The 25,044-nt window shown below is 30.6% G+C and overlaps 1 protein-coding gene across 5 annotated transcripts; it reads right to left on the reverse strand.

The window, feature by feature from the left end:
* Positions 1 to 1,958: 1,958 nt before the first annotated feature.
* LOC107859232 (floral homeotic protein AGAMOUS) lies at positions 1,959 to 15,067 on the reverse strand. Of its 5 annotated transcripts, none has more exons than XM_047404280.1 (9): positions 14,817 to 15,067; positions 14,336 to 14,575; positions 9,863 to 9,944; positions 3,159 to 3,220; positions 2,951 to 3,050; positions 2,756 to 2,797; positions 2,600 to 2,641; positions 2,329 to 2,510; positions 1,959 to 2,223 (listed from the first exon to the last, which is right to left on the reverse strand). In XM_047404280.1, exons 2-9 carry the CDS (start codon positions 14,563 to 14,565, stop codon positions 2,220 to 2,222), a joined length of 744 nt encoding a protein of 247 aa, XP_047260236.1. In that variant the 5' UTR covers positions 14,566 to 14,575; positions 14,817 to 15,067; the 3' UTR covers positions 1,959 to 2,219.
* Positions 15,068 to 25,044: the final 9,977 nt, after the last annotated feature.

Below are 25,044 nucleotides of genomic sequence, written 5' to 3' on the forward strand. Positions count from 1 at the left end.
TATACATGTGATTATTTCCTTTTATATGCGACATGATGTTGTCTGAATTTTGGGTTGTCATAGAGGTATGCATGGGAAGTATAAGGTTATGAGCTGGTTCTCCCGGGCCTCCTCGGTTACGGGTGCCAGTCCGCCTCAATAGGATTTGAGGCGTGACACTTTCAAACAACAAATTATGCTACACGGGCAAGAGTTGACTTTACCACGTTATATTTTCATTTATGAGATGTTCTACAACTATTTCCTTAGAGACAAGACTTGGCTCAAGGACTTTCAAACTACAAATTATGCCCCACGGGCAAGAGTTGACTCTACCACATTATGTTTTTATTTATGAGATATTCTACAACTATTGCCTTAGAGGCAAGACTTAGCTCAAGGACTTTCAAACTACATATTATGCTCCACGGGCAAGAGTTGACATTACCACGTTATGTCTTAATTTATGGGATGTTCTACAACTCTTGCCTTAGAGGCAAGACTTATCTCAAGGACTTTCAAATAATAAATTATGCCCCACGGGCAAGAGTTGACACTACCACATGCCTTTATTTATGAGATATTCTACAACTCTCTCCTTAGAGACACGACTTATCTCAAGAATTTTTAAAGAATTTCGTAACAATAATTCATGCCCTTAAATTTGCTTTGATGTCAAACAAAGAAGATACCTTTGCGGATTATCCAATTTTTTATTTATTAGCAAAATATAATAGAAGTTGACAAAAAGAAAAAAACTATCAAACAAAATAGAGAAATAAAAAAAATTTTGAGAAAAAAAGGAAAGATGAAGAAAAAAGCGAAGAATTAAAAAAATTGAGAAAAATAAAAATGAGAGGAAAAGTAAAAATAAAGTTTGAGAAAAATGAGGGAAAAAAAGAGAACTGAAAAAAGAAAAAACGATCAAACAAAATAGATAAATAAAAAAAGAAAGTGAGGAAAAAAAGACAAGAAAAAAAATAAAGATTAAGAAAAAAGCGAAGAATTAAAAAAATTGATAAAATAAAATGAGAGGAAAAAATAAAAATAAAGTTTGAGAAAAATGAGAGAAAAAAAAGAGAACTGATAAAAACACAAAACAAAATAAAAATAAAGGTTAAAGACAAATGAATAAAAAAAAGGAAAAAAAGAAATAGATAATGCTTGAGAAAAAAGAAAAAAGAAATAAAGGTTGAGACAAATGAATTAAAACATGAAAATAAAATTAAAGAAAAAAAATAAAAAGTGAAAATAATAAAAAATAGAATAATAAAATTAAAGGAAAAAATAAAAAGTAAAAATAATAAAAAATTAAATTTGAGAGACAAATAAATATGGAAAGTTTAAAAAATATATTTGAGGTGCGGAAGGGCAAAATGGTACTTGTATTATACTTAAAAAGTAAAGAAGGTTATTCTTTAAAGACATTTCTTATTGGGGTCAAATATCTAAAGCCACCGTCTATAGGATGCAATTTCCTGGCTAGATTTAGGGTAAAGTAGCTCCACAAGAACTCTAACCAGAATTGAACTCTTCTCGTAGAGTCCATAAAATTTCTCTCTACAAATGTCAAAAACCCTAATAGAATTTGAATTTTGCTTGTGCAAGATTTCGATATCTACAAACAATCAACTAATATTAATTTTTTTTTCCTAAAAGAATATCTAATATGACGTAGAAGCCCAAACAAGATTTGAATTAAGTTTATGGTTATAAACTTGCCACCAAGCCTATAGATCATTTTAATTACTGGCTTGACAAGTAAATATTTATACATATTATAGATTTACTAAGACAAATTGCATATTATTAGTCAGAACTGATACCAAAATATAAGGTAAAGATCCTTTGTAATTTGTAATATATGAAGCTGAATGCAAATAATGCCGTAACAAAGAGAAAGTGAAGAGATTGTATTCTCTTCCATATAGAATGAGATATATGAACCATGCAAATTAGCAAAGAAAAGAGCAACATAATTGAGCAGAACAGTAGTTAGGAACTTAATATAACAAGCTTAATACTTCATAGTTCACTGCTAGAAAAGGAACACCAAGCAAAAAAATACATGTCCACCTAATTAACATACAACATTCAAGAGTCTTAGCTCATGCAACAAGTAACTAATAATATGGTATACATAAGTTGATCCTCATTCCAAGAATCTTCAAGCTTAATAGTAGTCTTCTTTTGTGGTTTATATGTTAGAGCACATCAGAAAGAAGACCTTCTCAAGCATATTAGCTGTTCAAGTAAAAAAAAAAAAAAAGAGGTATCTTAGTACCGATTCATTTTATGTCTTAGTTTGACTGAACACAAAGGTTATGAATATAAAGAAGGAGAACTCACACTAGTTGAAGAGGGGGTTGGTCTTGTCTTGGGTAATGGTTGTTGGTTTGCAAGCCATTAACTTGTAGATAGTTTCGAGTATCGAATTGCTGAGGTGGAGGGACAAGCTCATAAGAGCTTGAACTCCCTGGCATCAAGTTCATCTGCTGCTGATGCTGCTGAGCTCTCTCAGTTTCAGCAATCTGTTTCATTTTACTTCCGAGTATCGAATGAGTGATTTAATAAAGGACTAGATAGTAAGTAAGTTGTAGTAACAGGAAAAGAAATAGACCTTTGCTCTCAGGTACTGATTGTTGTTGTGTAAATCAACTTCCTGCTGTGTTCATTTGTGTTACAATTTTAACATGAAAATACAAAGCATTATGACCGAAAATAGACTAACTTGAAATGGTAACTAACTAGATGAAAGATTGTACTATTGACTTACCCTCTTCTGCATATACTCAATTTCAGCAAACAACATCTCATTCTGTAATTTTGAGAGTGAAAATATGTTAGAGACGGGAAAGTGAAACTTTCGTCAGAACAACAACAACAACAATGACTCAGTCCCAAAGCAAGTTGGGATCAGCTATATGAATCCCTTTGTTCATATCATCATCGTACTAAAACAGATATATACCTTTTTGGATCGGACTTTGCTAATCCCTTTTTCAATTTTTTGTTCCAGATTCCTTAGCTCTCTGTGGTTCAGTGCAGCCAGCGCTTCACCCATATAGTTCCTAAACAAATGCAGTTACGGTAGAAGTGAAAACACTATACTATATAGTACGTACTAAATAAAACACATGAAACTGAAAAATAAAGGAAAAAGAACACTAAAACTTCACCTGTTCTGGTTCTGCAGATTTCCAATTTGTGCGCGCAGTTTGGAGGATTCTTGTTGGTAATACTGGGATTGATTGAACAACATTTTAACTGTTAGGACGAGAGTTAAGGATCTAAATATCATGAAACCATCATACTTGCAAGTTGCAACTTGTAATGTATGTCACATCTATTTGTTAACAAAAGCCTATGTATGTGCAATGACAAAACCACGATTTTTACCAACGGATTCATCTTTTACCAAGACTAATTCTCTCAAAATCAAATAGATAAACCAAAACTAATCCAGTAGCTACTAGCTAGTCACCTTGATATGACTTTAAAATAGTTTATTCAATCCAGTATAGCTACTAGCTAGCCCCCTTGATATGACTTCAAAATAGTTGATTCAGAAGAGTGAAAGAAGGTGCCATTTTGTTAAATTAATTATTCACAAGAAGGTTTTATTTTAAATTGGAACGAATTTCAATTTATAAGTAGGCCAAATAAGGAAACAGTAATCTATTGCTTTTAGATATTACTCACTGTGGTCCATCTTTTTTTAAAAAAAGAAAAACATTAACAAATAGAGAATTTAGGAAAAATCTTTTTAGCCACAATAGTAAAAAGCTCTATTCACACTATAAACTAGTTAGTTTTTAGACATTTTTGTCCTTTTCATTCTAAATTTGATGAAAATAATGTACAAGGCTATGTAAGTCTTTTCACAATTGTGGCCAAATTTGGAAAAAAAAATTGTGGTCATTTAACACTGCCCGAGAATTTATATCCTATTCATTCTTTGATCTTTCACCATATTGATCCCTCTCCAATATAAACTCACTTTATTAATGCTAGGGTGAAACTGAAAAAGAAATATAGTCCTTTCTTGAAAAGTTATTCCTATTTATTTGTTAATTATAGGCCCTTCACAAAAAAATATTACACTAATAACAAGTTCTTTAAAACTGTTCTAAATATACCATATATAGTGAAGGTTACTTTATCATATATAGTGAATACCTACTTTATCATATATTGTGTATGTCTATTTATGAAAAAGTTACAAATCGCAAGTTAGTTTTTCCCTCTAAATAAAGGGGTTTTGCTTCATTGTAATTCATCCCACAAGAGAAATAAGAATTACCTCTGCCAAACAAGATGAAATTATAAATATAAAGGTAATTTCAAGGTTAGTAATTCCTTATATTGTCTATCTTTTGCTACTAATAATATAATTATTATTGGATTTGAGAAAAAATAACTGGTTTGAAACCATTATGTTTTAAATTTATTCCTCAAGAACAATATTATCAAAAGGGATGATAATATGTTGGGTTCAAGTCCCATTGATTTATGCCTAAGACGCCTATTTATATGGGTAAGACGTTGAGTTTGAATCTCAATACATCATATTGATGATATTATGCTGGTTAAGGCAAAATAATGAGTATTTGGTGAAATATATCCATTGATATGCTCCATGAAGTGAACATGGTAGCAATATATGATGAATCTTAAAGTTGACAACTTGCTCCATTCTTGAAGTGAATGCGGTAGCATGCATAATATGTCTTAAAGAAGACAAGTGATATATTTTCACATACTTATTGTGATTATAATTAAAGATATGTTAAGAGAAAAATTCTCTACATTATATGTATGCCTCGATTTACTCTTGAAGTAGCAATATCATGAAAGAGGTTATAAGCTATCAAAATTTGATAGGCTTAAGGAAAGATTATATTTCATTCTTGGGGAATGAAGATTTCGATTGTTTCAATACAAACGTGCACTTGATTGTGATGGTATCACAACTCACCTCCGAAAGAGACTGAATAACTGAGAAGAGTTATTGTGAAATCTACTTCTAAAGTAGTAAATCTGAAATTTATTCATGGAATAGTAAATCTGAAATTTACTAAAGTGAAAAATACATGTCATGGTAAACTTGGAGTTTACTAGTATAAAAGTTCATAAATTGACATGAACGATTGCGACATCTTAAAGATGTGCATATTAAGTATTAAACATATATTAAAGAATTCAAAAATTCTTCATGAACTTTAATGTTGCTTGTTCTCATGATACGTTGGTTGGACCAACTAATTTCGGGATTAGATCCCTTAAAATTTGAAAAATATACAAGGTGAATATGAGCCCATTCACCAATCATGTGATCAATTAAGATGCATCGATATAAAATTGTTTATCGATGATGCAGTTTGACATTCATAAAATTGTTTGCTCAATAAAATTGAGTTAAGAACATAACTTTCAGATTGTGCAATCAAGACAATTCATCTTGATGATCATGGTTTAGCATCGAATGCCTTCAATAAATAGTTAAGCCATTAAGAACAAAAACTTCATGTGTTGATTTGAAATATTATATACAAAAGTACTTATATGCATCAAATCAATAAATTATGATTAATTTTCCATCAAAGTTGGTTCTAAGTCAGGAATCACATGTTGTCCATCTAATAGTTAATGTACGGTATACGATTAATGAATATATCATGATGCACAAAGATGGATTCCTCAAAGAATATGGAAGATGTATGTTAGTTTTCCTAACATAAGGGGGAGATTATAAGCAGCCATGAAATATGTTAGAAATTATCGTCAAATCCTCATTCAAAAGATAATTCAAGTAAAATGCTGAAAGTATCTTATATTTAAGCTGCAAGTGCTCCTATTTTGTGTCCATGAAGGACAAAGTCTATGCATGCGTGAAGCGTGGTAGACCAATTGATTTCAAATAAAATAATCCTTGAAAAGGATAAGGAACAAATAATCATAATAAGAAGGCAATGTGCTCTTGAAGAGACTACGACATAACACTTCATGAGACCTTATGAGAGGTTCAGGTACCAGAAAATAATGAAGTGATGAGATCTCAAAATGTTATGTCAAAATATGAACCGATACCAATTGATATATCATCATTATCTTTGATGCAATATTGTGAAAGATTATGAGGATCTAAATTCTACGTTTATTTAAGCATGCTGACGTAGAAACATTTATCAAGGAGCCTAAAAGAATGCATTTTGGTAAGCGTAAAACTTATTTGATTTGCAGTCCAGACACTTGAAGATGTCACACTTGACATGTTGGATATTGTCACTTGACAATAATCTATATGAAAATCCCCAAAGGATTCAAAAATGTTTGAAGTATATAAAGTTTCTAGAAAACTTGTTTAATATCCTTATAAGGGATAAATTGATGGTTTGAAAATTATTAAAACTCTTGGAGAGTTTTCAAAAGCAATAAGATTATTTGCTGAAATGAGAAACATACCGAATTGGATTGGTCCTGAAGTACCATATCTTAGTCCAATTGGTGTACTGATGTATCTTGCAAATACTACAAGGCATGACATAGCCTTTCGGTTATTTTGTTAGCAAGGTATATTTCTGCTCCTAATAGGAGACATCAAAATGGGATAAAAGACATGAGCTTACTTTATTCTAAAGGTTGCAGTCTCGATCTTGTTCGCTATGCTGATGTTGGGTACTTATCTGACCCGCATAAAGCTCGGTCTCAAACAAGCTATGTGTTCATATGTGGGGTACTGTCATATCTTGGAGATATACAAAGCAGTCTATCTAGCCACTTTATTGAATCATGATGAGATAATAATTATTCATGAAGCTAGCCGAGAATGTGTATGGTTGAAGTCCATGATACATCTCATTCGAGAAAAATGTGGTTTGAAATATGACAATGCACCTACAATTTTATACATAGATAATGCAACATGCATAGCACATCTTAATGGAGGATTCATCAAAGGAGATAGAACGAAGCACACTTCATCAAAGCTTTTCTATACACATGAACTACAAAAGGAATGATGATATTAACGTGCAACAGGTTCATTCAAGTGATAATATGATTGATTTATTCATCAAGTTTCTTCCAACTACAACTTTCAAGAAGATGGTGCACAAGATCAGAATGCAAAGGCTCAAGGATGTTCTCATTAGGGGGAGTTAATACGCGTTATACTCCTTTTCCCTTTCAAGGTTTTGTCCCACTGGTTTTCCTTGTAAGGTTTTTAATGAGGCAGCCTATATGCGTATTGTTAAAGATGTGTACTCTTTTAAATATGTGTACTCTTTTTTCTTCACTAGATTTTTTTTCCCACTGAGTTTTTTCTAGTAAGGTTTTAACGAGGCATATTATCTATCAATTAGACATTCAAGGAGGAGTTTTATAAATATACCATATATAGTGAATGTCTACTTTACCATATATAATGAATACCTACTTTACCATATATTGTGTATGTCTATTTATGAAAAAGTTACAAACCCCAAGGTTAGTTTTTCCCTATAAATAAAGGGATTTTGCTTCATTGTAATTCACTCTTCAAGAGAAATAAGAATTACTCTCTATTCTCTCTACTCTTCTTCTTTATTCTTTAGTTATTTCATAACAAAAACTAATTTATCCTTATTTTTTTATCTTTCACACATTGATCTCGCTCTCTACAATGACTGCTCACTCTATTGATGCTAAGAATAAAACTGAAAAAAAAAAATTACTAATTTTTCTTGCTTTTTTAAAATGACTAATATTTAGGAACGAATACTTTTGATGAACATGTCAAGAAAATATGAATGGTGAGAGTTTTTGGAATAACTATTTTATGAAAAATATGACAGCAAGTAAAATGGAATTGTAGAGAGTAAAGAAAAGAAGGGGGAAGTCCATTACTCCCCCTCCATTCCACTTTGCTGGACACTATTTTCTTAGTAGTTCATTCATTAAAAAAATTATGCGTTTCGATATTTTGTGAATGAGAAATCTTCATAGTCATACAAATGTTATTCATATATACGATCATATGTTTCAAAAGTTTTATAATTATACAAATGTTATGAAATATTATAAACTACAAATTTCAGAAGTTTTCATATCATTTTTGAACTTTATGTCAAATCAAACTACAACCAACAAAGTGAAATGGAGAAAAGTGTTCTACATTATCTTGTTATTTTTCAAATATCAGAATGCAACATTGAACTTTCATAATAGTGCAAGAATATTGCCAAATGATCCATATTCAAGGTGGCACATATTTTGGCTAAGGGGAAACCAAGCAGGCCAACTCTGATGTTATGAATCTTTCAATTCTTTGGCAATTTTTGCAGAAAAATTATGAATGAGTTTTGTGAAAATTATTTTCAACTAGTGTTTGCAATAATTTGGCAAAACTTGTAATCTATGCATTCCTAATGTTATATCTACTACCCTTTCTGTCTTTATTTATTAGTACAGTTGGAATATCATGAGTAGTCAACTAAATTTTTCTTTCATTGAAATTTTTTTATATATATTTTAAGTTATTAATTATTATAATTTATAGTACTTTTTATATAATTTTTAAATATTTAATAAATTTTATTTTGAAAAACTTTAAACTTCTATATCCCAATTTACCGCTAAAGTTTAGAAGCTTATTCTCAAAACTTCTAACTTTGCCACCACATAACAAAGAGAGAACTATTTAATGACTTCTCAAGTTTTATAGTACTCGTTCATTTTAAAATAGTTGTCCTTGTTGACTTGATATTTCTCTTAAAGAAAATTTATTAGGGCTTATTTTATCAAATTAGTCTTATTAATTATATTTGAAAATATAAATTTGACTATAACACTTTGTTTGCATTGAAAGAACATATATAATAATATTCTCTTGATTTCATAAAAAAGGACAACTAAATTGCAACAAATATTTTTAGAAAAGGATCAACTATTTTAAAACAGAGGGAGTAATTTGTGGTACTTTTTTATATAGTTTCCAAATGTACAGTAAATTTTATTTCAAAAAATTTTAAAACTTTTATGTCCGAATTTACGGTTTAAGTTATAAGTTTGAATCTAAAAACTTCAACTCTCTCTATTCCCTTTTACTTGTCACTAATTTTCTAATTGAATTTCTATTTTTACTTGTCATTTTTGAAGAAAAGACAATTTTTTTTTCTATTTTATCCTTAGCATTAATTATTTTTTCTACAAGTTAATTTCAAGACACAAAGTAAACATCATTTAACAGCGGTACTGATAAAATAGTCATGTTATTTATTGTTTTTCTTAATAAATGTGTCAAGTCAAAATATGATAAGTAAAAGCGAATGAAGGGATAGTATAATAATCCCTTCGTTTTGTTTTAGTTGACCCTCTTACTAAAAATATTTGTTTCAATTTAGTTGTCCTTTGATGAAATCAAGAGGATTTTATTATGTTCTTTTAATATTACCCTTAATATTAAATGACTAAACAAAATGTATTTACTCAAATTTATATTTCAAAGCATAAATAATAAGGTCCCTCCGTTTCATAATAAATGAATTGTTAGATTTTGACACACAAATTAAGGAAAAAATATTAAAGACATAAATTTAACACAACTTTTCATTTTTACCCCAAAAAAGAAAAAGTTGACCATGTAATATCTTTTCAAAAGTTAATTGGTTATCAAATCATAAGGGTAAATTTGGAAAATAATTGAATGATTCACTTATTTTGAAACACCAATAAATACCACAACAATTCACTTATTTCGAAACGGAGGGAGTATTTTCTTAATGAGTATGTCAAGACCAGTAGACATTTTTGAAGAGTCTCTGCAATTTAGAATATAACAATATATTGAGTGTAATTTTAGGAACATTAAAAAAGAAAATATTTCTAGTTTTCGAAATTAAACCTGAGCATTGGCCTCGGATATTGAACCAGTGTTTGAGGAATCTGAACATGCTTTCTTGTACCTTTCAATTGTTGCTTTCACACTACACCAATGTATATATACACACACATGTTAGATTGATTGCTTCTTTTCAATCATAAAAAACTACACTATTGAGTATTGACAGACATAATCTCATATATACTAGTATTTCCAATATGACATGCAACAAGTTACATACTATATATATGACTAGAAAAATAAATCTTTCATGGCTATCAAAGTCCAGGATTTAAGAGAGGACAAAGAAAAGGCCCTTTTATCCTATACGAAACATAAAAGACAAGTAAAGGAAAAATCTTTTTCTTCTTTCAGTAAAGAATACATCTTGATTAATCCTTTTTGAATTGTTGAGATTAAGGACGTTCAGTGTAAAGGGGTAGATTTGTCCTTCCAACCAACAAGCTCATTTAATTTGATGGCTCAAATTCACGACTTGTGAGTTTATGTAAGAGGGATCTCAACCATTCTACCATACATACAATTTTAGTGGTTGAATCTGAATATATAAACAGAAAAACATGTGAAGAAAACAAACCTTTCAGAGAAAATAAAGCAGTCGTTAACTGTGTGTCCTACTGAATCTAAACTACAGGCAGAAACAGAACCTGGCAAATTTGCACAAAACAATTTGAAATTTGCTAATTTCCTTAAAATTTACCTTTTTTCCATTCACTTGTTCCTCTACAAATATCAATTTTTCGGAAACACATGAAAAACCAAGAATCTGTTGCTGATGAAATTTCAATTTCCAATTATTCTTCACTCACTGAATATTGTGGTAGAATAGTAAATACTAATTCATCCTTCATAAGAGGTTTTAACTTTTAATTCCGAGTTCCGTGAATATATAGAGTAGTCTTTGGTATAAAGTGTGTTTCTTTTCAACATGAATTCACATCATTCGAGCCTCAAAATAGATACCGAAAATGTTCCATTTACTCCACTTTGGTGAATTATGTTGGTTCAACTAGTTGACTATTTAAACTTTCACGGTATTTCTTGCCCCTATAAAATGTAGTATAAAATGGAAAAAATTAAACCACTTCCTTTTGTTCAAAAGGGAAAGAAAATCCAAATACTTTCTTATTTAGACCAACACGCAAAGCTTCAAAACTAAACCACAAAGTGTTGGTTTGAGTCAGAAACTCAACTCAATGTGTCTACTCAAACATGACATTTGATATTATATTTTCTAGTATGTATTGTTCCTTAGACCTAGCTACCTAAAGACTGATAGAAATAAATATACTAAATAAAACAAACCAAACACTGAGGTATGACTCACATTTCCTAGTCCTACTATTACCTTAATTTCGTCGAGCTACTGATTGGCTGCTTTCTGCCAACATGGCACAATTTCCCACAACATGATTGGTCCAATCTTTCAATGGCTTTGATCTCTGCCACGTCACTAATACGAGATTATTCCTTGGGTAATACCCATCAACACTAGTGTTTTACCCACCTAGGGTTTTGTTTTGTTTCAATACTTTTTGAATATATATGCACACTGTTGTAAGTTAAAGTGAATAGTATGATAGAGTCTTGTCTGTTGTCTCTGTTGATCTGATCTGATCAGACCAGACCACATCACAACCGTCCATTTTTGAGCAGCCAATGTCATGCAAGAAGGAAAGCCCAGAGAGTTCAGAATTCTCTCATTGGCTGACAATAAAAACTTGTACGGACTCTACACATGTTTCATCTCTTTCTTGATAACATCTACTTGTTCCGTTTCAATTTATGTGTCCTCATTTTCTTTTTTTGTTCGGCACAAAAATAAAGTAGTACTTTTACTTCTTTGATATTTCCTCCATTTCGAAATAAGTGAATCATTGAATTTTTTTTCAAATTTACCCTTATGATTGACAACCAATTAACACAGTGTCAACTTTTTCTTTTTTAGGAGTAAAACTGAAAAGTTGTTTTAAATTTATGTCTTTAATATTTTTTCCTTAATATGTGTGTCAAAATTCAACAATTCATTTATTATGAAACGAAGGAAGTAACTATTTAGAAATACAATTTCATTTTTATTCTTATTGATTCCACGTATAAGACCTCACTTAACTAGAGATAGTAGTAGCTTAGTACATTTTTTAATAAAAGACAATTTGGTGAAATCATCAAATTTTTTTTATTTCTTAAAGTATGTGTCCGATCAAATTATGACACATAAAATGGGAAGGAGTATAATTTACTATGTGGCATTGTATTTAATTTAGGTGACATCATTTGACTTATTCCATAATTTAAAAAGAAAAAAAATCAAAAAAGGTTTTTGGTCTAAATAAACTTTAAATAAATATTTGTGTGGTTATAAATTATTTCATTGAGGATAAAATGAAAATTTTAAAGTTAAATAGTTTTTAATTTTAAATTTATGTGGCATTCTTTGACTTAGCCTAGTATTTAAGAAAAAAAAAAGAAAAATTATATAAACTTGTAGTCTAAAACAATCTTTAAATATCAATCACTTATAAGGGTAAAAGGGAATTTTAAAGCTAAATTCTTTCTAATTACAATAAGGCGATGTTCTTTCTGGAACAAACTAAAAAATAAAATGTGTCACATAAAATCGGATATGGGAGTATGAAAATATGACATTCTTTTGAAACGAACTAAAAGAAAAGGTGTGTTACATCATAGAGAGAGAGTAATTAATACTCTCCTCTGTCCTAATTTATGTGACATAATCAAAACTCTTAAGATTCGGACTTATAAACTTTGACGGTGAATTGTACTTTTAACTCACAATTCAAAAGACATAACAAATTAAAGAATTCCGATAGGAAAAAAAAAACTTAGTTGACTTTCAAAATTTCAACTGTGTCACAACAATTGAGTAGGAGAGAGTACTCTTTTTTAAAAAATAAAAAATAAAAAAATAGAGTACGTATATATATCTATGCACAAGATCCTCTTCCAAGTATTTGATAACATAGCTAATAATAAGTGTACCCTAGTTTGAGTAATATTTTTTGATTGGTTAGAATTTCTCTTTTCTTACAACTTCTGTTTCTTTGCTGTTTAAGTTCAAACATCTACAGAAGCTTTGTGAAAGCATTAAACTTAGATATCTCAAACAAAAAATAATAGGTGCAGTCATTTTTCTTTTTTTTTTTTTTTTTTTTTTTTTGGGTTATATTTTTTTTTTTTTTTCACCATTAGAGTTGGAAATTAAGAGGGAGTTCAGAGAAAAGGAAAGAAAAACAATGCCATTAATTTACTATAATGTGTCTTTTCTCAGCAGATTTGTCAACAAATGTAAAATCTTGTATGACGTGACCAAAGATTCTTGTAACTGAGACAAAACTTACACCAACTACCCTTCTACTTAACAAAATTTTTGATTTTTTAAAAGAAAAATATAAGCTAGAGTAGTGTTGAGATGACCCCATTGCCTAAATGGTGTAAAACATTTTATCAAATAGCAAGTGAAGAAGAATGTCAACTTTTATCTATAATTGAATCTTTGAACTCTGATTGGTTGATTTTTACTACCATATATCTGATATTTGATTATCAAGAAAGGCAAATAAATTAGAGATTTTGAAGTGTAAAAGAATTAACCATAATTTTCCTAGCAAAAAAAAAAAAAAAGCCCTAATTAGGGCAAGTTTGACTCTACCAAGACAAAAGAAAAAGGTACTTTAGTGGTATTAGTGAATGAAGTACAAAACCCTAATCTTGATTTTGATTGGTTCTGAAAAAATATATATCATATTAATCTTATCATAAAACAAGAATTAAGGAATTTTCAAGTTATGACCAATTAGAATTTGACAGCTTTCTTGTTTGATCTTTGAGAAAGAGAAAGTGAAGAGAGAGAGAGGAGAGAGAATTTTTTTTTTTTTTAATTTTTATCAGCAATGGAGGAAGAAAGTATGCTGATCTAAGAGTTCTGATGAGAGTACTTTCTCAAATTTCCATTTTTCTCTTACAACAAAACAGATCTATTCATCTACATGTTTATCAACAAAAATGGGATCATAAAGAAAAATATAAAAAAGAAACTACCCCCAAATAGAGCAAAATTGAAACAAACAAACAAACAAAACCATTAACACACACACACAAAAGAAAAAAAGAAAGAAAGGGAAGTCAATCTTTGTGGTAAAGAAACTTCACAACTATATGATCAAGTTGAGTTCAGATCTCCCTAAGCATTCTGTATCATCATATATATATATATAAAGATTAAAACTTTCCAAAAAATAATTATTTTTTTTACAAGAAAAATTAATTCCCCATTAAGGAAGACAAAGTAAATTGCAAAAAGAAGAGTAATACTCCTTAAGCTTCAAAGATGACAAAAAAAAAAAAGAAATTGACATCATAAAATGTACTTACTACTTATAATAAAAATTAGAACTTTATGAAATTTGAACAAAATATAATTAGGTTTATTTGAAGAAATAAAATATATACCTGTTGTTGGCATACTCATAGAGTCTGCCTCTGCTTGAGAAGACAATCAAAGCAACCTCAGCATCACAGAGCACAGACAATTCGTAAGCCTTTTTCAGCAAACCATTGCGCCTTTTGCAGAAAGTCACTTGTCGATTCGTCGTGTTTTCGATCCGTTTGATCTCAATCTTTCCCCTTCCCAGTTTCCTTTGTGGTGAGATCTCTCTTGTTAGATCACTTTGGAAGTCCATACCTTCAGACCTACATCACAAACAAAAGAAAAAAAAAGGTGTTGAGGTAATTTTGGGACATGGGGTATGAATATTTTGAGCTAATGAATAACCTGGTTAGGAAAGAAAGGAGTTGGAAGATGGAGATAGAAGATTTTAGTTCTTCTCCTTTGCAAAATTAATATGCAGAGGGATATATTATATATAGATGCAGAAAATGGAAGAGACTTTGCACTAAGGGAGAGGTATTTATAAAGTAAAAGAGTGCTTACTTTTATTTATTAGTTAGTAGTATGTTACTACTACTACTTAACTAACTAGGATTTTTCTTTGCCTGTTTATTCCTATGCTAATTTATATTAGACACTGAAAAATTCATTTTCTTTTTTGTGTTTGTTGGTTTGTGTTGAACAAGCACTATATAGGATGGTTAGTTAAATGGGGAATTTATCTAATGAGAGATGATCACTCTTTTCTTGGCCATTCATTTTTCTTGATCTTTGGTTTAGGCTTCTAATTCTGGTCATTAGTTTGTGAGGATTGCTATTTGATTCATAAGACAATTTTGGGAGGAGGAGGGGGGGGGGGGGGGGGGGTTAAGAGTGGGGGGTATGTGGGGGGTTGGGGGGGGGAAGGAAGTGGACAGAGTAGAAAATGACCCTTGAAAGTGACAGTGATGTTTGATGGGTAAAGAGAACATTGGACTAGGTTACACTCAAGCTTAAATGCTTCACAAATTTTGGATTAGACCTTTTAAAGAACCTCTATAAGCAAAGATTTGGACCAAATGAGGCCAAAATGTTTTCCAAATCTTTTAACAATCCCCCACTCCTCCCCCCTTGCCTTTACCATCCAATTCTCATATATATTCAGAGAGACGGATTCAAGATTTGAATTTGATAAGCTCAACCTTTTATTGCCTTTATACTATACTCATAAGTACCTCTAAAATACGAGTTACGAATATAATATTTGTTAAGGTTTAATAATTTTCACCTTTTTTTGCGTGTTTCATGTTAAAAATATTGGGTTTGATAGAACTCGTCTATCAAAAGCTACATAAGCCCCCTTACCCCCTCTCCCACACCATCACTTCTATTCATGACTTTTGTTATGATTCAGACAGAATAAGCAAATCACAAGTAAAACAAAACAAGAACAATATACAGATTTACGTGGAAACTCTTGCAGAAAAAACCACGGGAGAGGCAGAGGAGGTTTCACTATAATGGAGAGAGAGAGTACAGTGTAGAGAAAGCTGAATTTTCTGAATAATGGAAATAACCCACTAAATCACACTTATATAGTATGTGCGTACAAAAAGGTCCTAGGCCCGATCCCTACGCTACCACCACAAACTCCATTGACAATTACTAACATGGGTCGCACCGCGAAACTTTCAGGGTCAAACCAACAAAATTCGGGTCACAACTCTGGCAACTTTACTATCCCTAAATGTACATATTACTTTGTGATCTTTTGTATTTTTTCTCCCACATAAACTCAGACTCTAACTAGATCAGTGAGGAGAGAAAAGAAAAGAGAAAGACTAGATTAGTGAAACTAGTTATGACAAAAGAGAAGGTGACTGCCATGTGACATCCAGTGCTCCAGTTTCTTTTCCATTGAAACACTTGTATGAACAACCACTTATATCAAGTTACCATCATATCAAAAAGTTACTTGTTTCATTGGTAACAACTAACAAGGCCAATAAATTTGTCTATATGGCCCTGTTGTGTGCTCAATGACCAAATACAACAAATTTGCTTTCCTCTTTTCCACCTTTCGGTTTTCTTGTCATTTCTTTTTTTTTTTTTTTATGGTCATGATTTCTTCATCCAATTTCATTTTGCCACTACTTAGCTTTTGAATTTACACCCTTATCATGATATGATTCAACATTAAAATGAGCTTAGTTCTTTTGCTCTAGACATTGGCCTAAATTCTTGTTCTTTTGCTCTTATTAATGCTTTTTCACATAGGAATTGTCATTCTTCTAGGCCAACCATGAGACATGTCTAACGTTGCAATGACAATACATTGTTTGGCAAGATTAGTTTCCCTTATCCACTGAAGCCACAAGATCCAAACACATTCTCTTCATTTCAAAATAGTTTTCACATTTCACTTCTCGACAGCCAATTTGACTAACTTTCAATGCTAAATCAGTAAGATAAGACTTATTTGATATTTAAAATTAAAATTTAGATACTAAAAAACTACACATGAAGTACTACGAATTGCAATTTTTCTCATATCAACGTGATGAAAAAATGCATTTAAAATGTTAGGTCAAAAATTCATATTATTTGACTCTCAAAGAGGAAGTTGTGACAAATATTTTGGAACGGAGGGAGTATATATATGTGTATACTGAAAGGGGAAAAGACCATAGGATGTGTACATTAGAAAATATCTATTCCATTAAGAAGAGAAGCTTAGTTACTGTTCATCCAAGGAAAATTAATTTTTTTCTTTTTGTGAATTATTGATTTAAAGTGAAGTATGCATTGGTGGAACCCTAGAAATAAATACAATATGCCACAGAGAGGTTATAAATATGGTTGGAAATGAATGATATTTATAAAGGTACCATAAACTTTTGATGTGCCATGTCCACTTGTTGTAGCATGTGTACAACTCCCACTTTGAAATAAAGGAAGACAGAGTGCGGTTAGTCATTGAATATAATAGAAACACTTCAATGCTTCCAAACAAATTTTTTCATCCACCATTAATTTAAGAGGAGTAATCTAATTAAATTTTGCTTCTCTACTACATATAATAACCAAGATGAAGTGCTTAACATATATATATATGATGATAGGGACGTGCAACAATCTTGTCAATTTTCTCCTAGTCTTGAGGGGCTACAGTGCAAGGCCCTTTTGTTTTTAGCAAGATAGGATAAAAATTACTCCTTCCGCATCCGTTTCAATTTATTTGACATATTTTCCTTTTTTACCTTTTCAAAAAGAATGATTTTTTTCCCTATTTAGCAACTCTTTTGTTCCACTTTCCACGTGACATGTTTAATACCACAAGATTAAAGTGTATTTTAATACATTTGATCTTTAATTTAAGACAATAAAATTCAAAAGTTTCTTTATTTTCAAAAAGTCTCTGCCAAGTCAAAGTATCCTCTTGAATATGTCGTGTTTGTGCATTCATCACCAAAGAAATGGTCGAGAATTGATCCTTAGTGCAACCGCATCTTGACTCGGAAGAATTCTGAATCTCCGCTCCCATTGCCCATTTGCCCTCACTGGATTTTGACTCCCTTGTACAGGCCCTTAATCACTCTAATGCACGTCACAGGTGCACCTCTATACTCCAATATCTCCATAAAATCTCCCTTACGACTTTTTGTATGTATTTTCTAAGTAAATGAAATCATACACAAGTCTATTTTCCGCTCTATATACTGCTCCAATATAACAATTTCCTTACGACATGAATGGCTTTCAAATAATCATTATTTTTTTTTTAAAAAGGAAGTAGCGGGTCAAATTTACCATCCACTCTATTTGAAAAATTAGTTAAATATACCCTTCGTCATATTTTGGGGCAACATTTATCTTCGATATCATACTTCGAGGTCAAATGTACCCCTATATTCTGGAAAATTGGCTAAATATACTCTTCGTCAGAAGTGGTCGCTTTGTTTTATTTTTTTTTAATTTTAAATAAATAATAATTAATATAAAAATTATTGAAATGATTATTTTGTAATTTTAAAATATAAAAGCGATCACATGTCGTTTTTTCTTTTAATATTTATTTTTTAAAAAAATATTGAAAAGCGGCCACATGTTTTCGCTTTTATTGTGACCACAAGCTGTGATCAATTTTTTGTGGTCGAAAAAACTATTTTTTTAGTAGTATACGTTGGGGCCAAATTTACCCCCGATATCATACTTTGGGTCATATTTACCCTCATTGTTGAGACACTTTTCACTTGTACCCTTCATTTAATAGAAAAACTCAAATCAACGTTAAATTATCTAATTTTTAAAAATAAATCATACTCTAATCTAATTCGCCCGATCTGACCCACAAAAAATACACAAACAAATTACCCCTCACTTAGTTTTGTTGGTCGAATTTTTGCAACGAACAAAAACACTTCTCTTTCAACGTGCAACAATGGTAGGTTGTTACAAATAAATAAAAAAATAAAATGAAATGGAATGGAATAACGTAGAAGCATAGAACTAGAGAAAATATCTATTACAAACTCTACTTATGTTCATTTATGTTCAAATTCTAAATTTTGATGTGTAATTTTATGTGCATCTAGATTCTAGAATGAGTGATTAAGTTTTCTGAGCAAATGTCAAGTTGAATAATTTGTGTAGATCTAAATCAATATATATATATATATATATATATATATATATATATATATATACATGGCCACCATTTCTATTTATATTTTTTCTCCCTTTTTTGAATATTTTTCTCTTGTATTTCTCTAAAAAGATGTTGCTGAAAATTAAAATTAAAACCACTCTATCAATTATTCAATAATTATCCACATTTAAAAGTTGTTTGAAGTAGTCACAACTTTGGTTATACACTCGAAAGTGGCACCTCTTCAGTGTTTCGGTTAAAAGCTCACCCGTCACACCAATTCATTGATCTTCTTATTTATAAGATCCCATCCATCAACAAAATGCATGACCACTACGTAAACTAATTTTCTAAATCACTGAATGGATATGAATAGTACTCTCTAAATCGCTTTCTTTATTTCCATTGTTTATTTAGTAAAATCGATTAATGTTCTTTTCTTTCTGTAATAATCCAGATTTTAATGAGGGGTAAGTGGGTAATTAGTCATTATTATTGTTAATTAATATAATTAAAGTGGGCAAGCCAAAAGACAAAAATCCTCCAAAAGACAAAAACCCTCTTCTCTTATATTTGTGGCTGCACATTCTAATGAGGGAGCAAAAGGTAGGGTAAACAGTTTCTTAAGTTTTCAAAAGCAGCAACTTCTTCAAAGGAGTAGAAGAAAAAGAATTAGGGCAATTGATCTCTTTATTCTTGGAAGAGAGCGAGCCAATGACGTAGAATAACATTAGCCAGTAACACTCACCTACGAAACTTCATATTTATAATGTACGCATCTTATTCCTAGTTCTTTAGCGTGAAAACTGTTCACACAAAGAGTATTTTGGAAGATTGGTCCTAATGGAGTTAACGAGATAGAGTGGAAGCTATTGATTAGTTAATGATTGTTTTTTATGATGTAATGATTGAGGAATGAGTAGAGAGAGAAAAGGGATCATATTCATGTTGTGGGACTCCTAATTTTGTATTGATATTAATTGATTTTAGATATGTTAACTTTCTGAACGTTAAAACAAAAGTACTTGTTGTACAACTTTGCAAATTCTTTGCATTAGTGGAGTTTTGAATACGCATTTAAGAGTTTCTTATAATGTTTGTGGCTAATGCGATCAAATGGTTAGGTAAATAATTTGTATGAGATTATTATTGAGAAATTAAGTTGGATAGAGATAATTTTTAATTCATCGCTTAAGGTATGAGATACTCATGTTTAGCTTTAAACTAGAAGGTTCGGAGTATTGAGACTTGACATCGGCTAGCACAATTGACATCGTTAAGTAATATTTTTATTAGATTGAAATCATTGGAGGCTGTTTGGTTGGTGTACTATGCATTGCAAGGTTGAGGAACTTGTCATTCGCGAGGTAAGTGAGACTTTAAGCTTTGAGTTCTTGCTTTTCAAATTTATTTTTAAGATATATTTATATCTGCCCGATTCATGTATTGGGACGAGCGTGTGCTTGACAGAATTGGTGGTCTTCAAGGCCAGACACGTATACTTTATGCTTAAGAATACTAATACTCCTTTAATAAATTATTTCGTGATATGATATGATTGTGTACTGTGAGATTGGGGCATTGTGTATGCTTCCTAATTTCGTTGGGGTATTGTGTATGCTTCCTTTGAGCATTGTGTATGCCTTCCTTAGCATTGTGTATGCTTTTTTATTTGACATGGGACATTGTGTATGTTTTTCGAGTATTGTGTATACTCTTGATATTTGGCACATTGTGTATGTGGTCCAGAACTTCTGGTGTTGGGTAATTACTTTGATTTCAAATGGTGACAAGTACTTGGTATAAATTATGTTGAGATATATAGTTTTCGAGGAATGATTGTTGATCTCGTTGGACATCTTATTATAATATATTTCTTGTGTGTAATAACTATATGTTCTTGGTGTTGTTGTATTTTCTAATACTTGTCCCAAGAGTACTTAAAGTAGCGAGCCGAGGATCTTACTGGGTTATATCTATATAGCTCACTCCTTACTTGCATACCTACAGATACGGTTGCAGAGAGAGAGACTTTTGGATGACGATCTATATGTGTGGATTCTGTTGCTAAGGTGAACTTTCGCATTGTTCGTGGAGGCTGTCATCCATCTTTAGTTATTTTTAGCTTATATTTCTTTTTGTTGGGTTGCATGCCCGAAAGTTGAACTCATGTAACTTTGTTTAAATACTCCATGGTCTGGTGTGAGGTTTGGGTTAGAGTTTTGTTACCTAAACTATTGTTGTTTTCATAAATCGTTACGCGATATCTTACTGGATCATTACTTTGCGTTTAATGATTATTTCGTGCATTTAAAGTTGTACACATTGTTATTTCGGTGTTGTATACATTGTGAATATGTGGAAAGTTGATTCTTCCGACAAGTGTTGTTAGCAGGAGCCAGTCACGCCCATGAGGTTTTTGGGACGTGACACTTTCACTGTAATAGAGATTAGAGAGTCAAAGGAAATTCTCTGTCTTCTTGAGAAAGTGAATGGTTCATCATATGATAGGAAACAATGCAAACAAAAATACAATTTCTTCTATGTTAGAGGTATTATTCCTTATTTTTCTTTGTTTTATTTATTTTTTCCTTCTTTAAATCTACTTATTTTGTCTTTTTCCTTATCTTTTTCAACCTTTTATTTATCTTTGTTACTTCTTTAAATTTTAAAAATTACCTGTGTTTATCATCTTAGCAATCTAAATAGACTGAGGAGATTATGAAAAGGTGAAACTCCTATTTATAAGGTAAAAAAATTCTACCTTTCTTTTAGATTATCAAGTTTTCTATGTTATCTCTTTTAAATTATAAAAATTATTTTTAAAATTTTTCAGAAAGTTTTTAGGTGTGGTTGTTTGTAGAATCATCTTTTTAGATTCTATAGATGCACATAGGTTGATTTGTATTAATAATTTAGCTACATATGAAAATACTACTCATTTGATCCTCTGCAATCCTACTTTTTTGTGTCTTATGAAGCATAGTTAATGTACTTATCCATTTCTACTAAAAGGATTATGATAAGAAGTTTCACTCTTATTATCCTCACACAAAAATTAAAGATGAAATGTTAATTTTATGATGTCATTATTTTTTCTTTTGCATATATATAACAATTTGTTTTGGTCGCTGTCCTTTTTTGTTTGAAATGTACTTAAAAAAAATTTCATTCTATTTTTAATTATTTTTATATGTCTAACAACATAAGTAAGAAACTTTATCATCACATCTCTCACACTGTCAACTCATTTATTTACTTTTTTTTCACTTTTTACTTCCCCCTCTATTTTCACCATTGATCCATTTATTCTTATGAATAAAATCAATGCATAATAAATAATATATTTAACATTTAATAAATTATATATTCAAATTGTTATAATGCATATCTCTTCATCTTACTTATATAACTTCAATTCTTAAATATTGTTCTTAACTTCGGGGTATTTAAATTTCACGATTCTTAAAAATTCTTATTAAAATTTTAAAAGTTTATATAAAAAATAATGCAACATTAAAGACACAATGAGTTCAAAAACTTCTTTTAAGAAATCAAAGTTTGTATTCGGTGTATCAAGTATTCCTACAAAAAAATAGAGGAAATTAAACAAAAATTAATAATTTTTGAGTGATACAATGTATTATTAATTAAAAAATATAATTTTTGCGCGAGGCGCGGATGATTTCACTAGTTGCATATAAAGACATATGAATGAAGAGATGTCAGGATTGACACATATGGGGACCTCTTAACTCAACCATCAAGAGAAATATTCAACAGACCTAATCTATTGTATTTGACCGCCAAGTGTCATTTTTCATGAGTCTGCACTAGTGCAGATCCATGAACTGAAAGAGTGTATTTCTTTGGATTTGCACTGATGCAAATTAATTTTTCATGAATTATGCATTGATAAATATCCATTGACTTAATCTTGATGAAAATTTTTGACCAATAGAACCAAAAGGAGTTATATTCTTAAGCACATTCCTTTCCTAATAATTTCTTTATTAGCAAATGCTTATCCTTCTTTTATTCGAAAAAGATTAAGAAATAAAAATATTATTTTATTTTATGTAGTAATTTTTATCATTATCTAAATGAAGATTAATAATGAGGTTGCTATGATTTTATATATGACTTATATTATCCGGTAAAAAGGTAAATGAAGGTATCCTATTTTTACTATTGCTAGAATGAGATTAAAAAGATAAAATATTATTTCTTACTTATTTATTATATAAACTGATTTTATAAGAAAAGAAAGAAGAATAGAGTTTCTTTGAAATAGAAGTATGTTTTTATTAGAAATAGAATGTGTTAAAAAGAAAAAAAAACTAATATATTGATTAGGAAAAAGACGTTTTTGATCAATTAAGTAATAACAGATGTATTTTTGGATCAAATTATTAGCAACTAAATTATTAAAAATAAGAGTATGTTTAGATAGAACTATTAATGGAGGACATTTTTTTTTTTTATTTCACATGAGTTTAAAGGTATTTTTGTCCCTTTTTAGTATGGCAAATTTGTTGGAATAATGCTGTATTTTTTTCTAAGTGAGTAAATATTATTTGTGGGAGGAACAGGAGAATGTACCTGATCCATGACAAGCAGCAGGAAGATGTACCTGGTCCATAACAACAGAAGGAACATGAGGTTGTACCTGATTCGTGACAGTAGAAGGAACAGGAGGTTGGACCTGATCCACAGTGGTAGATGCAGGAGGTAAAGTAGAAGTGATAACTAAGGGAGATGGGATGCTTTGATTAGCGTTAATATTATCATCAGGATCAACAGTTGGGATTGATGCATAAACTGGAAAGTAGGAATGATTAGATTTAGAAGAAGCAAAAGGAAAGATATTTTCATGAAACACAATATTTCTAGAAACTATGATTTACGTAGTATCAAGAACCAAAACTTTATAACCTTTATTTCCATATGAATATCCTAAAAAGACACAAGCAGTGGTACTTGGTGCCAACTTAGACCTTTGAGAGGATAGAGTGGAAACAAAACATAGACATCCAAAAGATTTGAGATTAGAATAGTTAGGTGTGGTCTTGAAAAGGACTTCAAAAGGAGTTTTAACATTAAGGATTTTTAAGAAAATCTATTAATTAGATATGTTGCAGTCAAAACACATTCACCCCAATATTGAATGGGTAGATGTGACTAGTACAAAAGAGCCCTAAATATTTCTAGCAAATGTCTATGTTGTCTTTTAACCACACTATTTTGTTGTGGAGTAGACACACATGAGGTTTGATGTTGAATCCCTTTAGAAACGAAACATTTTGACTGTGTTGTGCCACTTCCTAACTCAAGTGCATTGTCAGATCTTACTATTTTGACCTTGATTTAAAATTTTCTTTCGACCATAGCTAAGAAATATTTGAGGACTGTAAAAGCATTTGATTTATTGCTTAACAAAAAAGTCCATGTTGCTCTACTAACATCATCCACAATGATAAGAAAAAATTTATACCCATCATAAGTTGATTCTTATATGGTCCCCAAGTGTTAGTATGTATCAACACAAAAATATTTTTTTACTGAGATGTTGCTTGTTGAAAAAGATAGTTTGGCTTGTCTTGCCATTGACAAATCACACATAGAGTGTCAAAATTTTGACATGAAGAAATTGAATGAAAAGGAACGTTTTTCATATTATTCAACGGCATATGCCCTAATATGTAATGCCATAATTTCTTCTTTATTTTAGAATCAAATAAGGCAAACATGAACAAGAAACTGAATTAGAACCTAAACTAGGACTTGAGTTTTTATTAACTTGATCATTTGAAAGATTATCTGACTGAGTTTATTTGAATATGTAGAGTCCCCCTTTTTCTCTATCAATTTTCAATGGACTCTTCAAAGAAGAGCCCTGAAACATAAAACAAGAAGTAGGAGTGAATAGCACATAATTGTTGAGTTGTCTACACAATTTTTATAGGTACAAGAGATTGTAATTGAAAGTAGGTATATATAAAACATTCTCTAAAACAAGATTCGATAATGCATAGACTGTTCCTGAATGAGTTGCCCTTACTTTGTATGAATTGGGAAGATTCACCATAAGTGCACCAGGTAAAGCCTTAAAATTTGAAAGGATTGATTTATCGCGAGTCATAT

Source organism: Capsicum annuum, chromosome 2 (genome assembly GCF_002878395.1).
Source record: "Capsicum annuum cultivar UCD-10X-F1 chromosome 2, UCD10Xv1.1, whole genome shotgun sequence".
NCBI lineage: Eukaryota > Viridiplantae > Streptophyta > Magnoliopsida > Solanales > Solanaceae > Capsicum > Capsicum annuum.